General features: G+C 45.7%; 2 protein-coding genes across 6 annotated transcripts in view; one reads left to right on the forward strand and one right to left on the reverse strand.

Annotated features, from left to right (window-relative positions):
• MCU (mitochondrial calcium uniporter) overlaps window positions 1–15,341 on the reverse strand; it is a 43,643-nt gene that overhangs the window by 19,902 nt on the left and 8,400 nt on the right. Inside the window, exons 2-4 of one of the 5 annotated variants that reach the window (XM_064688471.1) lie at window positions 11,608–11,731; window positions 11,124–11,495; window positions 10,709–11,062 (exon numbers count right to left, since the gene is read on the reverse strand). In XM_064688471.1, the coding sequence (XP_064544541.1) occupies window positions 10,863–11,062; window positions 11,124–11,495; window positions 11,608–11,731 (696 nt within the window). In that variant the 3' untranslated portion in view covers window positions 10,709–10,862. Of the gene's footprint in view, window positions 1–10,708; window positions 11,063–11,123; window positions 11,496–11,607; window positions 11,732–15,341 lie in introns of those variants that run through there. The other 4 variants (XM_064688467.1, XM_064688465.1, XM_064688470.1 and 1 more) reach the window with 4 other exon arrangements.
• jv (javelin) lies at window positions 237–10,299 on the forward strand. Its single transcript, XM_064688520.1, has 6 exons — window positions 237–346; window positions 2,261–2,751; window positions 2,822–3,110; window positions 4,805–8,618; window positions 8,769–9,003; window positions 9,064–10,299. The coding sequence occupies exons 1-6, from the start codon at window positions 237–239 to the stop codon at window positions 10,008–10,010; spliced, it is 5,886 nt and encodes a 1,961-aa protein (XP_064544590.1). The 3' UTR covers window positions 10,011–10,299.

The following is a 15,341-nucleotide window of genomic DNA, read 5'->3' on the forward strand; positions in this document are numbered from 1 at the left end:
GGTAAAAGCTGCACAAGATCAGAAGATAAACATATAAACGCTGGCGAAAACACGCAAAGAGCACAAAAAAAAAAAATGGCATGCAAAACTGTCAAGACTTTGCCAAGAGTGAAACAGTCTACAAATGGACGGGGCACTGTGTGGGTTGGCAACGCTAATGACAGTCACCTAATTAACTTTTAATTGAATTACAAAACAAAAGCGCGACACAAAGTTCTTACAAAACCAAAGACAATATGTACATTAGCCCATGCTCCGACCCCTGCCCCCTGCCCTCTGCCACCAACCACCAGCCACCAGCCACCTGCCACCTTATTGCTGCTCCACATGCACCGCCAGATGATATGTAAAGCCAAGGCAATTCAGGTTGGGTGCATGTGCTAAGCTATTCTAATACCCAGTACTCAGAAGGAATTCCAACAAAGCAAATTCACGAGACAGAGCTTCTTCTTTTAAAATACAAAGAAGTTAAAGTCAGAGTAGACTCACTTTCTATGCTAATTGTCTGTGTGGCAACATATGTACGTATGCACATTAAAGCACATATGTTAGTTTTTCATATAGGTCATCGTGGAGTCGAGCGCCAAGCAGCTGCTGGTCTATTTGTGGGGCCGCTTCATAAACTTTAGCCAGGCGTCTGCGTCTTTCATTCTCACGAGTACTCGTAAAATGTGAGAGTCTAGCATAAAACAAGGACAACAGTAGTTGATGCAGTAGCAGCCGCAGCAGCAGCAACATTTTCACCCAGACAGGCAACAGCAGGCGCCGCCAGAATGGCGCCCTAGAATCCTGACGTTGGCATTCGCATAGTTAAGCATTAGATGGCAACATTTGCAATTGTAATGGGCGCCGCCAAAGTTGGCAGCATCCTCTTATGTCCTCATACCCATTCTCCTGCATCTATCAACCTACTACTGGGCTTTTTCGACTAGCTGCCAGTTGAGGCATTAAGGTCAGGGCAACTAAACTTTTGTGGGCTCCGGCAATTAACATACTATTCAAATGTTGCATAAACGCAAACGTTGCTATTTCTCAAAGTATTTATTTTATATATGCAGGTAAAAGTAAAGTAAATAATGGAGATTAGATGGTTCTCAGCACTTGAGTAGGTGAATGCCAATTTAGATTGTTTTTATTGCAAATATCTCTTTTAATGCAAATGAGTGAAAAGCTGTTTGGCACTGAAGCCAAATTGCAGGACTGTAAGAAAAGCTTCTCAACAGCAAGAAAAACGATTGCTCTTTAGGAAGGTTATATAACATTATGACATTGTAATGAAAGTATGCATTTTTGTTGCAATTGTGAGAAGCCAATATTAAAAGGAAGTTGTATAGTTTTAGCTTTAATTTCTCGGTTTTTATTAATACTTTGGACGCACGATTATGCTTAGTAGGACTTCAAGCTTGAGGCTTTCAATTTCGCAGTTCATAGTTAAGCAAACGTCCAATCAAGCCATGCAATCAATCATGCAATACGACTCAGCAGCTTTCCAACATTTTCAAATGGCAAATACCTTTGGTTTTTACCTACAATGTCACCCCGACACCCTCACATTCAAGCATTACAAAAACAGAGCAATTGTCGCAACGGTTGCCCCGATGCTGCCGCAGATTCCACGCTTCATTTAACAGCGACTGCATGGCAGGGGGACAGAGTCAACCTTTTAAGTCGAAATAAAGCTGCAGGAAAAACCAGAGAGGAGGGAAATCTAGGCAAAAGCTGAAGGGAGAAGCAGGCAAAAGGCAATAAGCAATTGCTTGGTTTAAATGCTTCGATGAGCAAAGTGTTTCTGCTTTGCTTGTCTCTGCGCCTGCCTCTGCCCCAGTTTCTGCTGATTCGTAAAATAGTTTGACTCCTATGTGAGTGCTTAACGTGTGTGTACATATGTCCATGTGGGAGTGTGTACGTGTGTGTGTGTGTAGGAGTACACAAATAAATGCATGCAATTTACGTTTATCGGCCTAGGCATTTAGGCTTAATTCACTTAGGGGTCAGGGCGCACTACTTGCTAAATAGGAAGCTTAACTGTGCTTCTTGAGGGTGAAACGTTTTATAAACCTTGCCTTATATAATAGAAGAAAGAAGTTAGCCAACAGCAAATTTGTCTGAACTTGTGGACATTGAAAGTGAAAATATTTTAAGTAACTTTAGCCTAGGTCAAGGCCCAAGCAATCGAATTTAAAGAGAAATTGAATACAAATTCTTCTATTGACACCCTCTAGACTCTCTACTAAACCTCTGATTTCTCTTTACCACGCAGCAGCAAAGACAGCTACAGCTATCAGCATAATTACGTGGATCGCGTGCGCCTGGAAGATACCAGCGGCAATCATTATCAGCAGCATTACACGCACCACCATCAGCAAACCACACACGATCCACGCTGTCCGCAGCTGCGCGCCGCCGGTTGGCGACACACACACAAATCCGTTTCGCATCTCGATTTGGCCACCAGCTGCCATGGCGCAGCTGGCGCTGGCATAGATCACAGGCACAGGCAGCTGCACCATCAGACGCACCACCCGCATCATCCACAGCCGCCGCTGACGCCACACGCGCAGCCACATTGGACGCAGTGCCGCGTGGGCATTGCAACAGCAAGCGGCCAGTCCGCCGGACAGGGCCAGCTGAGGAACGCTCGCTCTTTGGACTACACTCAGCTGGAGCGTGAGGAGAACGCCTTGGACATAGCCGAGTTCTATTGGCATTTCGATGCGGAAGCGCCGCTTGAGCAGGTCGACAACTACGCGGGTGAGTTGGCCGAGTTGCCAGCCTTCAGTTTGATGCACTGAAGCATGACACGAAATTGAATTGCTTTCAGTTAATGATAACTTTGAGCAAGCCGCACCGTCACCCACTGCCACAGAGCCAGTAGTTGCCTCACCAGCTGGCACAACGGCGGCGGGCACAGCCGAAGCTACTGTTACGGCCACATTCCTTGACTTTGGCAGCGAGTCGTGCAGCTTGCGAAGATCGCGCAGCTTGGCCGTGATACGTGAGGAGACGTTTAGCGATCTGCAAATTGGCTCCGCAAACAGCAGTCGCCGGCGATCGCAGCTAATACCGCGTGCGCGTCTAGTTAATCGCGGTTTTTTCCGCGAATCGCCAAGGTAAGTGACTCACAAACACACTGGACAACAAAGAACAGGGGGATTACCAAAGGAAAGAAATACGATATTTGAAATACCAATAAAAATGGACGTGGGGAAGGCTTTTATGGAAGGTTATATACACTCATAAGCAGATCTTAGAAATCACTTGTTAATATTTTATAGCATATTTTTTATAAACTACTCTCTCTAAGTCATCAAATTTTTTTAGCTTGTTCTGATAAATGACCTTTATAAAATATTACAAAAATAGTTTGCATATTTACACAAATATTTCTCAATTTATAAATATATATTCTCCCAGTTAACTGGCACGTGTGAACTGCAGCCCATGACAGCTTAATTAGTTATGCCAAAATCTATAATAGAAGCAGCTCATAATTATACTGCATAATGATGCTCAATTATTGTGCTGGCTAGTGTATAGCTGGCAGCACAACACGCATACGCCACGTAAGCCGCAGCTAAGACACATTTCGCTGAGCATCTTTTCAGTTGTTACGCGACGTTCGCGGCCCGCTCAACAGGTTGGCGCAATTTCATTTTTGGCAAGACAATTGTTTTGTGCGGTCAACTTCTGATAGGCAGCTGTAATAGTTTCTTTTTGTTATTGTTGTATGCCTGCGGTTGCACTTTGCGTGCCGCCACTAAAAGCTGTACAGCAATTTATGTGCACTGCTTAGTGGATGCGGTTTTGTGTTTTACAAAACCGCAAAACTATTGCATAACCAATTGTGTTAATTGTGCTAAAAAGTGTGCTCAAATCAAGTTTCAGTTCCCTTGGCGTCAAGCTCAAAGTTGCTCTTCGAGCAGCTGCAGCCGGAGATGCAGCAGGGAGCTTGGCATTTTATTGTGCGCATCCTTGTCTGATTTATGACGCTGTCAGATGCTTTCAGTCAGGACTCCAAGCGCTGCCATTATTGCTCATACGCGTCCTGACAATGACAGCTGCGACTACTGCTGCTACTGCTGACTTCCTGTCCTCATGACAGTCCCAGTTACAGTCCCAGTCGCAGCTTTGCCCTCGGCTTTCATTTAATTTGCCGCAAATCGTCGCGTCAAGTGGCTGAGTAAACAAGCGGCTAAGTGCAACGTGAGCTGTAAACTGAGCTGGGCGCTGACAGGGGGGCAAAGTGTTGCGCCGGGGCGGGGCATAGCTTAGAGCGAAGGTTGAGCACGTAAAGTACAAAGCATATGCCAAATGTGCTGTAATAAAAGATTAGTTGGGGGCATGACATGCATCAATCGGTTTGACGGCGAGCTCAGTTCAGCTGTGATAAAAATCTAGAACCATTCAAATAATTTGTTTAGCTTAGGTTGCCGGGAACTTTGTTTAAATAAAGCAGCAAGCGCTTTGGACTGAACGCAACCCTCGTTTCAGTGTTATCCTGCGGCAGTAGCTTTCCATTGGAAATAGCGTAGTAAAAGTACACTACAGTATTCGCCATTAGGTTGTTTATTTGACTGACTGATGATAAATCACATGGTTTGTGCTATTGATTGCGTGCACAGCTGCGGCCAATGTCAATGTAATTGTTTGGCTGGCAACTGTGTCTCAATGCCCAAACAAGGCCACAGACAATTGTTGTTGAACTTGGTTGTAATTTACTTTTGATAACAACCGACAAATGCAAAACAATAGCATCATTATAATCTCCATTCCTATTTTAACGCCCCCTCCTCCCCATAAACAGACTGCACAACAAACAGCAGCAAGACTCGGCGAGTGAACAGCCAGCGGCTGAGGCAGAGGACGCACAGAGCAACACAAGCAGCGCAACCACTTGCGATTCGCATCAGCAGCAGCAGCAACAGTTGCTGAAGCAGCAACAGCAACAACAGCAGCAGCAACAGCAACAGCAACAACAGCAACAGCAACAACAGCAGCAGCAGCAGCTGCAACATACACATCATCATTGCCCACAGCGGCAGCGACATCAGCGCGACGCCCGCGACTTTGACGTCTACTACGACAATCTCAAACGCTTGGACGCCTTGGCATTGGGCCTGAGCGAGCAACTGCATCCGTGGCACAACGACAAAAGTGACTTGGAGAGCTTAAATTCGGACTATTTCAAGAACTCGCTGCATCAGAGCCACTCGGAGCAGCAGCAGCCGTCCTCTCTGGAGTTTGAGGCACTCGAAAAGGCGGTCACTCTGCTGACCGAAAGGCCACGCATCTATCAATCGCGAAGACAGCAACAACAGCACAGGGCACATCATCACTGTCTTCAACAGCAGCAGCAACCGCAACAGCATCAGCAACAGCAGCAGCGGCACATTGATCTGGGCGGCGAGTCCTGTCCGGAGCACAGCCAGAGCAGCGTCTTCCCAGAGACCACAACCAGCAATTCGGACGATCAAACGGACAGCCCGTCACTTTCCGAGCAGGAATACGATCTGTCGCACATTGAGCAAATCTTCCAGCAGTGCGATTCCGTAGACGTAGAAGAGAGCTACGAGCTAATCAGCTTAACGACAACGACACGCACGCGCTTCGAGAGCAGCGAGGAGGAGCACGGCGAGGAGGACTCGACTGGAGCCGAGGAGAGCCTAACCACGCCTACTGAGACAGCAGCCAGCGACAGCGATGGCACTTTGAAGCGTGGACACAGTGAACAGCTGGAAAAGCTCATTGCCTACGATTCGGTTTATTTGTCCTCCGAGGACAGTTCCGAGTGCACACTGATTGGCGAGAGCTGCGAGTCCTTTGAGCAGCGCACGTTCACAAGCTGCCTGGAGAGCGGAGAGTTGGAATCACGCAGCCTGCTGCACATTTCCATAGAGGATACAGTATACGAGCCGCAACCCAAGCAACACAAGAAGGAAGAAGATCGGGAGCAAGAGAAGGGACAACCCCAGCTGACCAACGCTAAGGTTGAGGCAAAGATTTTCACACAAGTTCTTAAAGTAGAACAGACTCCCGGCAGCACCATTAATGTGGGCCTCACCTCCAGTGCAGCCAGCAAGCCCAGGATTCTGAGTGTGGTCGAGAAACGAAAACTGAAGCAGGAGGAACTAAAGCAACCAGCGCCACCGGAACTTAAGCGTCAGGCAACTGACACCTTTGTGGTGAGGACGACGCACAAATCGAATCTCACTGAGAACCAGTATCACAGTTTACCGGATGTAAATATTGGCGTTAGCCTTAAAGTGTGCGAGAACATTGACAAGGAGCTACGGACATCCTACAATCTGCAACGGCAACAGCAGCGCAAGGAATCCAAGCGACAAAAAGCCGGAGGCGACAGCGGCCAGGTAACACGAGCTGAGACCTACGACTCCATAAGGCGGTTCGGACGTGCTCATCAGAAGGCCAGGCAAAAGGAATACGAGGAGCGCGAAAGGCAACGCGAAAAGGAAGAGTCTACTCACGTAGCGGAAAAGGAAACAAGGCAGGACCCAGCAGCGGTAGAGGTAGAGATAGCGGTTGCAGCAGAGCCAGAGCAGAGTCAAGTGGATAAAGAGGAAACTTTAAAACAGGAATTACCCGCACCAATTGAGACGGTAGTCGATGTTGAGCAGGGTGTGGAAGCGGAAGAGGAACCACTGCCACCACCACCGCCGCCCATAACAGAGGACGAGTTTAACGAGCACTATATAGATAACGAGAGCGAAAACGATAACGATAACCTATCAGTGTCCCTAGCACACCTGGAGCAGCCAAAGGAGGCGCCTGTCATTGAGGTGGCCAATTTTAGCAAGCTAATCGAGCGACGCGCCCAGGAGATCAGGCAGCGCGCCAAAGAGCAGCCAGTGGATAAGTCCCAGGAACAGCCACAATCGTTTCGCATCATTGTCACCGACGCGCAAAACAACGTTATCCAAACGGAAGCGATTCAAGAGGAGCAAGCCAATTCAACCACAGCCGTCAACAGCAGCCAAACAGCGACGACAGCAACTACAACTTTAGTGCACTCGAATTCCCAGCCTTCGTTGCGACGCTCCAGCAGCTCAGCGGGTGGCAAACCGCCGGAACGTCGAGTGCTCAGCGCCGGTGCAGCCATTTACAAGGCACGGCCCATTAAGGTACTGTCAACGGCCAGCAGCGATTCATTTGGACGACAGAAAATGTCACGACCGCAGATTTTGCATGTTGTGGACAGCAGCAGCAGCGGCAATGGAGCGGGCAGCCTGCGGCGACGCAGCAGCGCCCGCAGCATTGCCAGCAATGTCAGCAATGGCGGCGGCGAAGTAGCCACCGAATATCTGCAAAAAGTGGACGCAGTGAAATGCTACTGGAACAAGCTGGCGGCAGGCAATGAGCCAGCCAATGCAGAGGCCGAGAAGGAGCTCAGCTCACGGCTGCATTTCCAGCTGGGCGACAAGGTGACGCCGGAGAATGAGAAACCTCCAAATGGCGGCAGCAGTGCGGACTACTGCAGCATCATGCCGCCCTCCATTGAGATTGTGGAGCTGGGCGATGGCGCACAGAAGGCAACGATTGTGAGTGCCGCACCGCAGGAGTTGCATGGCGAGGATGATGAGGATGCGGCACAGTTCGATCACATACGCTACAAGGTGCTCAAGTCTCAGCAGCTCATTCGGAGCAATATACTGACCGCGCGCAACAAGAAGGAGGCGCAGTTTGATGGACTCATACAATACCTGCAGGATTACAGTTTTCAGGAGCTACTGAGCAACAATAATGTGGTCATTGTGGAGCCGGTTAGAACCAAAATCGAGCGACCCTTAACAGTGGGTGCAGCGCAGAAAGCACCACCCAAGCCTGCCAGGCTGGCAAGCACACAGCAGACGACTGCGCCCAAGAAAACGAGACAGCGCCAGGTGGGCGGCGCGGGCGCCAAGAGACACTTTTTCTATCAGCCCGTTAGGGTCAACAGGGAACTCTACGAGGAAGAGTTACCCGATCCGGACACGGTGCGAAATGTGCGTCGCTTCTTCGAGCAGAACGTGATGCCCACCCCCGGTCAGGGCATACTGGTGCAGTCTCAGCAAAAGTTTGGCGGCTCCGCTTGCCAACTAAGTCCGAAGAGCCGCCGGGCACGTGGCTATCGCTATCTGACCATCGACACAAGCTATGGCGGCAGCTCGGCAGGCACTGTCGTAGCCGAAGAGCAGCCCAAGGGCATGGAGCTGTTGGAGGAGCACAAAGTTAAGCACTGGGACAATGCGAGCCTATCGAGCGGCATATCCAGCGGTGATTTGTCATCGCCCTGCGGCGAGTGTCATAATCAGACAGAGACCATGTCAAAGGAATCGCCAGTGCTTGCCTGCAAGGGTGTGCACGTTCTAGATGTGGTGCGGCGACACAATAGCAATGCGGCGAATGCCAAGGCCAGAGCCAAGCTGGCCAGTCGGCGCACCTGGTGCGTGGGCGGTGCTGGAGCTGGTGATTCGCGTTACCGGCAAATTTATGAGCAGAATGTGGGACAGGCACAGCTGGAGGCGCACACGCAGGAGCCAGAGGATGATAATCATGATGATAATGAGGACGACAACGACGATGTGGAGACGGACATGTGCGAGTCATATTATGTGAGCAATGTAAGTATGAGATGTCCAGTGTCTGGCTGCGTGCAGCTTGATGGATTATTAGGCTTTGATGGCAGCACATTAAGCTGTCTTGGCCAAGCCCAATACTTAACTCAATCCCAACCCACTCTCCTCCACTCTCTTTCACTTTCTCAACAACAGGACGTGCTGGCCAAAATACGCGAATGCGGCTCCACAGTTACCTACTATGGAGGGAGGGTACTGGAACGGCAGACGCCGCCAACGACAACAGTGCAGATAAATCCGCAGCTGATTGATGGAAATTCGGGCAGTGGCACACGCTCTCGAGTGCGTCAAATCGAGACGTGCCATGTGTGTCCACCCAGTGAGAGCTGTAAGCACGAGCCGGAGCAGCAGCAACCGGACTCCTATCAGGGTAAGCGTTCGTGTTGCATGTCACTATCTGAGCTGCAGTTCATCATTGTCTTTTTGGCAGGCATTAAATTCAAGCTGGTCAAGTCCAATAGCTGCAGCAGCCGCCTGGAGCTGGCGGGCGCCGACGAATGCGACTCCATGCTGACGGACACTGAGGTGGTGCGCAAAATGGTTCATCATTTTGAGTGCAACCAGCCACCGGGTGATGGCAATCTGACCATTAACAGTCAAAGCACCGCTGCCAAGACGGCACAGCTCCAGGAGGCGACAGCTCGCCGACAAGTGACAGTAAATAATCACATCAATGTGCTGAGGGAGGCGTCGACGTCGACGCAGGAGCATAGTGAAAGCCAAGATGTGTACGATAAGCAGAATGGAAACGGAACGACTTATCAGAGCCAGGCCATGAACATACGCCTTGACTTAAGTGCGGGGCGTGGCAGCAGCACTGATAAGCCCGGCAATAACAGCAAAGTATGTCGCAATAAAAATGTGGATCTGGCCTATACGCTGGCCAAACAGCAGCCGCCTCAGGCGGAAAAGACGCTTGTCAACCAAGGCACGCCCATTGCCAATCAGCGGCAATCACAAGCCCAGAAATTGGGCAAGCAATTGAATGCGCTGGATGAGCAGCAAACATTGCCAAAAATTGTCAAAAAGCCGGAAATCATGGCTCGTGAGCAAATCATTGTCCCAGTCGAGATTCATCAGACGGTGCCAGTGGCGGCGACGGCTGGGAGCCAGGAGCGTCGTCTGAGCAATGCCAGCAGCAGTGCGTCCATTGTGGACAAGACCGTGGTGCGACACTATGTGGCCAATGATAGAAGCATCTACGAGCGTCGCAAATACGATGAAATCGAGTTCGAGGAATTTGAGGTGTACGATCCAGCCAAAGAGCTAGAGCGTCAGCAACAGGAGCAGGCGGAACAGACAGATCAGACAGAGCACTCAATGGATAAACGGCAGACAGATGGCGACCTCTATGACAGCCTGGACGATAGGATGTAGGACAATGCTCAATGGAAACCAAGCAACGACTTTTTGGGGTTTGGGTAAACGATAAGCCTAAGCTAAATAATATATATGAAATATAAACTATCTAGATAAACTATATAACTAGCATATTATATAAGCATTATATAGCTTTACAGGTAAAGCAAAAAAAACAACAAAAAGAAAGAGAGAACAGAATTATCCAAAAACTATATTATATAAACAATATTTTAATCAATACAAGCTCAACTTTTATTTGTAGATTTGTAGCCAATGACCAAATAAATAGACCATTTATTTATAATGAGCAGTGGCAGCTGCCGGCTAGATTATTTATAATTTATTTATAAACCAAAAGCTGCAAAAATGCCGCCCGCAGCGAAACGGGCGGATTTTGTAATTATAGCTGACATTGCGGTTGCAATTGTTTTGGTCATTTAGAGGGGGTTGGCGCAACCATAATTGCAAAACCTAAATAACGTATGAGTTTAGCTAATCTGTAACTAAATGACAACTTATGACAATTTATTTGTAATAAACAATCAATTAGAACATTTAATTAGAAGGCTTGTTGATAGGTCGAAAGGTATCGAATTGAAAGGCGCCTAAAAGTAGGCTAAGCCTAAATTTCTTTTTTATGTACCAATAGAATTGGCATCTGCAATTTTTAACTAAGTGTATACATATGTGAAGAAATTCTGCAGAAGAGCACATATTTTAATCAAAAACGTTAAAAATGTTTTTATCTTTATTTTCAACTAAGCAGCCAGCGAAATTACTTCAAGAGGTTTTCATATTAGCTGTACACTTTTTTTTTTATTAAATTATAATGCTTCCTCAATTGAGTCTATCTCTTCTTTCTAGCCTTCAATTACCTTGCGACTTATCAGATCTGCGTGAATGCTTTACTCTCTTGATGCTCATTCTGATTTGCTTATGTTTGTTGACCTGCGGAAACTTCGTAACTTTTCCAAATTCCCTTTTCTGATGCTTAACATTGCTAAATCTTTTCACATTCATTTGTTTATGTCTTAATCTTTCCTTACGTCTCTCTTGTTTACGCTTTACTGTTTGACAAATACGCAACAAGTCAGAACAGATTGTTTTTCTTTACCTGCAGATACTTACTCAATTCTATTGCACTGAGAGGGCTAAGACCTTTGCTAACTTCTTGTTTCTCATCTTTTTCATCTTTCCCGGGCACATTTGCTTTGTTTACATGCTCTTGAAGCACCGCGTACTGATTTTTTGATTGCACTAGGCGCTCTTTGATTTGTTGAATTCGAAATTTACTTTTTTTTAACTCTTTGCTTATGTTAATTTCCTTATCTTTAAACCTTTGCTTGGCCCTAAAGGCATTCATTCTGTTTGCCAAAGTCATCGCCTCCATTTGGTAGTCTGTAGAGTTCTTTGAGCCATCATCCGCTTCGCCAACAACCGGTTTGGCTGTTGTTTTAATTGCTTTCTTTTGTCTGATTTCTTCGGCTCTCTTCATCCATACTGTAAAACGCAGCTCAAATAATTTGACCCCCAACTATGCTTACAAGCCGAGCACTCGACTCGGTATCAATTTTCATATTAAAGCCAAATATTTACAGTAATTTTCTCTTACCAGTTGTCGGTGATGGTTTTTCGTGCTTGTCGTGCTTTTTCCGCAAGTTCTCCTTATCATCATCCGAATGCGTTGACGAGCCAAAGGTTCTGTGCTGCTGTTGCTCATGGCCAGGCCAAAAGGGCTGTGCGCCAAGGGCATGGAAAGATAAACAGAAGAATATGATTAAATTAATATTAATGAATGCATTACGGCTTATTGATTGTGGCTTAAATTGGCCATAGATCTTTCGACTACCAAATGGCATTAACGTATATACATATATTTATAAAAGGCCACAGCCAAGTGTGAATAACATCACCATCCTGGCTATCTAGCTGCCTATCTCATATGTGCCTGCCTTGCATGTCTCAACCGCTCCTAATTAAGTTAAAATGCTCCCCAGCGAAATCACGTGTCTTCCATAACGAACAAGAAAAGGTGGGAGAGCACAAAGACCGCAAAACTGAACACAACATCATGCCTTATTTCAACTGAAGCAGCAGGTATGGCGAGGAAGTAAATTGCTACCTTGGGGGAGGGGAGGGGCTACTGTACAATGTTTGCATCAGGTTGGGCACATTTCACGCCCAGTTTTCATCAACGGCTTCAAGCACATTATCTTTCTCATTCTCTTTCTATCTCTCTCTCGCTCACTCGCCCTGACTCACACTCTGTGTTTGCCTACGGTCCACACTGCGTATGAGCAATCTCACGCACACAGCACAAAAAGCAAGTGGAAAGTATTTTTATTTTATTCGAACTCTACTGGGAAAAACGGAAAATAAAATCGAAACTGAAACTGTTTACCTTGTCATTTTACCACGTACACACGAAATAAACGCAAGACGATCCAACAGAACTCACAATAGACTCATGACGTGACGCATGACACAGAGCGCAGTTGAAATAAATATTATTTACGGGGTCAGGGGAAAATGTGGCAAAATGATGATAATGATTTCCTTAAAAATTAAAACTATTTTTTAATAACTAACTTTAGATTGGAATTTCTCAAAATTAATACACTGTTCATGAAGTCTGCACAAACTACACGAAATCAATTTTTTTTTTTTGCTATGAGCTGAGCCTTAAGCCGGTTCACCTGACTAAAGAACAATTCCATATTATTTCAAAAAGGATTGAAATCATGAAAAACTAACCAATTTTGATATTGTAAAGATTAAATAAGTTAATTTATTAAAAATGTAAGTAAGGTTCATACCAAAAACCTTGGTTCATAGATGTGTATAACCGGCTTCATTTTATTTTTTCACCTGTTTCTGGCTGCTGGAGCACCCCTCGTTTTATTTATTTTCCATATATACACCAATGTACACGTTCAAGAAAAACTGGCATTGCATAGCATTAGGAGCGTGTGCAGCTGACTAACGATATGTGTATGGGTCGTCTAGGTATATGTGTACTGATTGGATTTTACGCTCGACTTCAATCCAGCGCTTCAATAATTCAGCAAGTTCGCAATATGGCAAAAAGCAGGGGGTCGGCGCAGCTGAGTAATTGAAATTTAAATAGTAAATAAATGAGAGAAAAGTCGAATGCGTGGCAACATATATAAAAGTTGCAGCAGTTGAACATAAATCAAACTCTTGCGTATTTCTCTCTTTTTATGCTCTGGGATTTATGATTTGTGATTTGTGTTTGCTCTGGCACTTGAGGCACTTGAGGGGCCGCTTCTGGCAATGGAATAACAATTTGACAGCACGTTCCAACAATAACGAGTCGCATGCAATAAATGATAGATTGATAAATGTGAATGCAAAGGTGACAGAGCTAACAAAAATTCAAAATATCAAATAAAATTCAAAGCTTGGCAAATTGAGTTCGCAAGTGTGGCCAAAACTGTCAGCCAATTTTAGAAGTTAACAAACGAAACGTTTCTGAGGCGCATAAATTTAACATGCTCCGACAGGCAGACGAGCCGGTCCGGATGCAGCACAACCAAAAAGTATGCCACACCCGCCTGTTGTTATTTTGGGGCAAAATGGCAAAAGTTTTTATGATCATCCAAGTAAATTGAAATCACAGGCGCTCAGCATGCTGAAGCGCTGCTCTCTGCTGAGCTTATGGCTTTAAATGAAAATGAAAATGTTTCATTTCATAAAGTACACCTGGCGAGCTGAGCTGGTGGCTGCACCCGCAACTTATGTAACGCGCTGAAAGTTAATTTGTGTTTGGGGGCAACTTTAAAGGGCGGCCGAAATCGCCAGCTGTCACAGAAGCCAACAGATTAAAGCACAAATATGCACATGGGCGTTGCCTTTGCTGAGCCTTTGCGACATGTCGAAGGAATTGCTTCATAATGTGCAGAACACTGCGGCCACTTGCGTCGCTTGTGGCACGGAGATGAGCTAATTCAGGCCTAAGCAAGCGAAAACAAACAATAGACAGCAGACAAAATACACACGAAACACACACAATCAAACAATGGCGGGCTGAGAATAAACGACTCAACTGAACCGAGCTGACAAAAGAGCTTCCAGCTAGGGGTGCTGCCAGTTGAGGCATAAAGAAGGGGGGTGCGGGCCAAACAGGCGTATGAGAAACTGAGCTGCGAGGCAGCCTCGACTATAATAATAACTAGCATAAGTGCAGTCAACATACAAAGTTAAACACGTGTTCCCAAAAACAGCATCGCCACAATTCAGACATATAGCAGACAAGCCAAAAGTTGCCCAGCTCCAATCTGGTTGAATCACGCAAACCAGTTTAAGCTCTTAAAACCATTTAAACTTTTAACTGGGCTAAATAAATGATATAACGTTTGACAGAATGCACGCAAGCTTGGCATTGCATACTTTTAGGCGCACATTAAAATAGATTGTGTAATGATATAATTAATTAACTACAATTCATTTGTATCTTTTAAATTTACACTTCAAACGTCGTTAGCTAAATTAAACTTTATTTAAGCAATGCTTTGATAAATTTGTGAGCGCACCAAAAACTCTTAAATAAATAAACATTTTTAGACAATCTTGTGTTGAATAGCCATATGCTGGAATTTTTATTTACTTCAAAAAACATCAAAAGTTTGTCAAACTAAAGGCGACTTTCATTCGTGGAACACAATGCCCAACAAGGGTGCGAAATTCAAAGTAGGGGTTGTACGAAACTGCACAAAAATGTTTACTGTGCCGCTTCGCTTTTGTTAAGTCCCGTCTGCCCCTCGCACACGCCGTTGCACTTGGCACGGCTCCGACGAGTTGGCTTTGTGCCAATTGCTTGGCAACGGTTAACAAAGTCGCGTGTCAAGTGTCGCATGCGGACCGAGTATACCCTTTCAAGCAGTTGTTGTTGGTCTTGAGACTGTTAACGCCTTTGATTGCCATTGAAAGCGTAATTAAAGTCAACAAATGGAAAACATAATTCGCCCAACACTTATAAAGCATAATTGAAGCTCAAAGCGAATATAAATGACTCGTAAAAATAGACATAACATAAAAAATACGTGCAATAAAAACGTCATACTAAAAAAAGCTGCCATTAAATTGAGCTTTTTGTATATACACCGGATGTGCCACTGTCCCCCCCTCCCTCTACAATTGCTGAGGGCAAGGTATCATAAACGAGATTAACAAATCAAACCACACTCAAAGTTAAAACTGAAAAGTATAGCTCAATAAAAAAGTGTTCATTTAAGTAAAAAGTGATATAAATATATACAAAAAATGTCAAATAAAAGCTGTCTCGATAAAATTCTATAAATATAAAAGCCAAAAAGAGAGCAGCTA

This window comes from Drosophila montana, unplaced genomic scaffold (assembly GCF_035044405.1).
Source record: "Drosophila montana isolate Dmon_TW-CO22-7 unplaced genomic scaffold, ASM3504440v1 contig_3213_1, whole genome shotgun sequence".
NCBI lineage: Eukaryota > Metazoa > Arthropoda > Insecta > Diptera > Drosophilidae > Drosophila > Drosophila montana.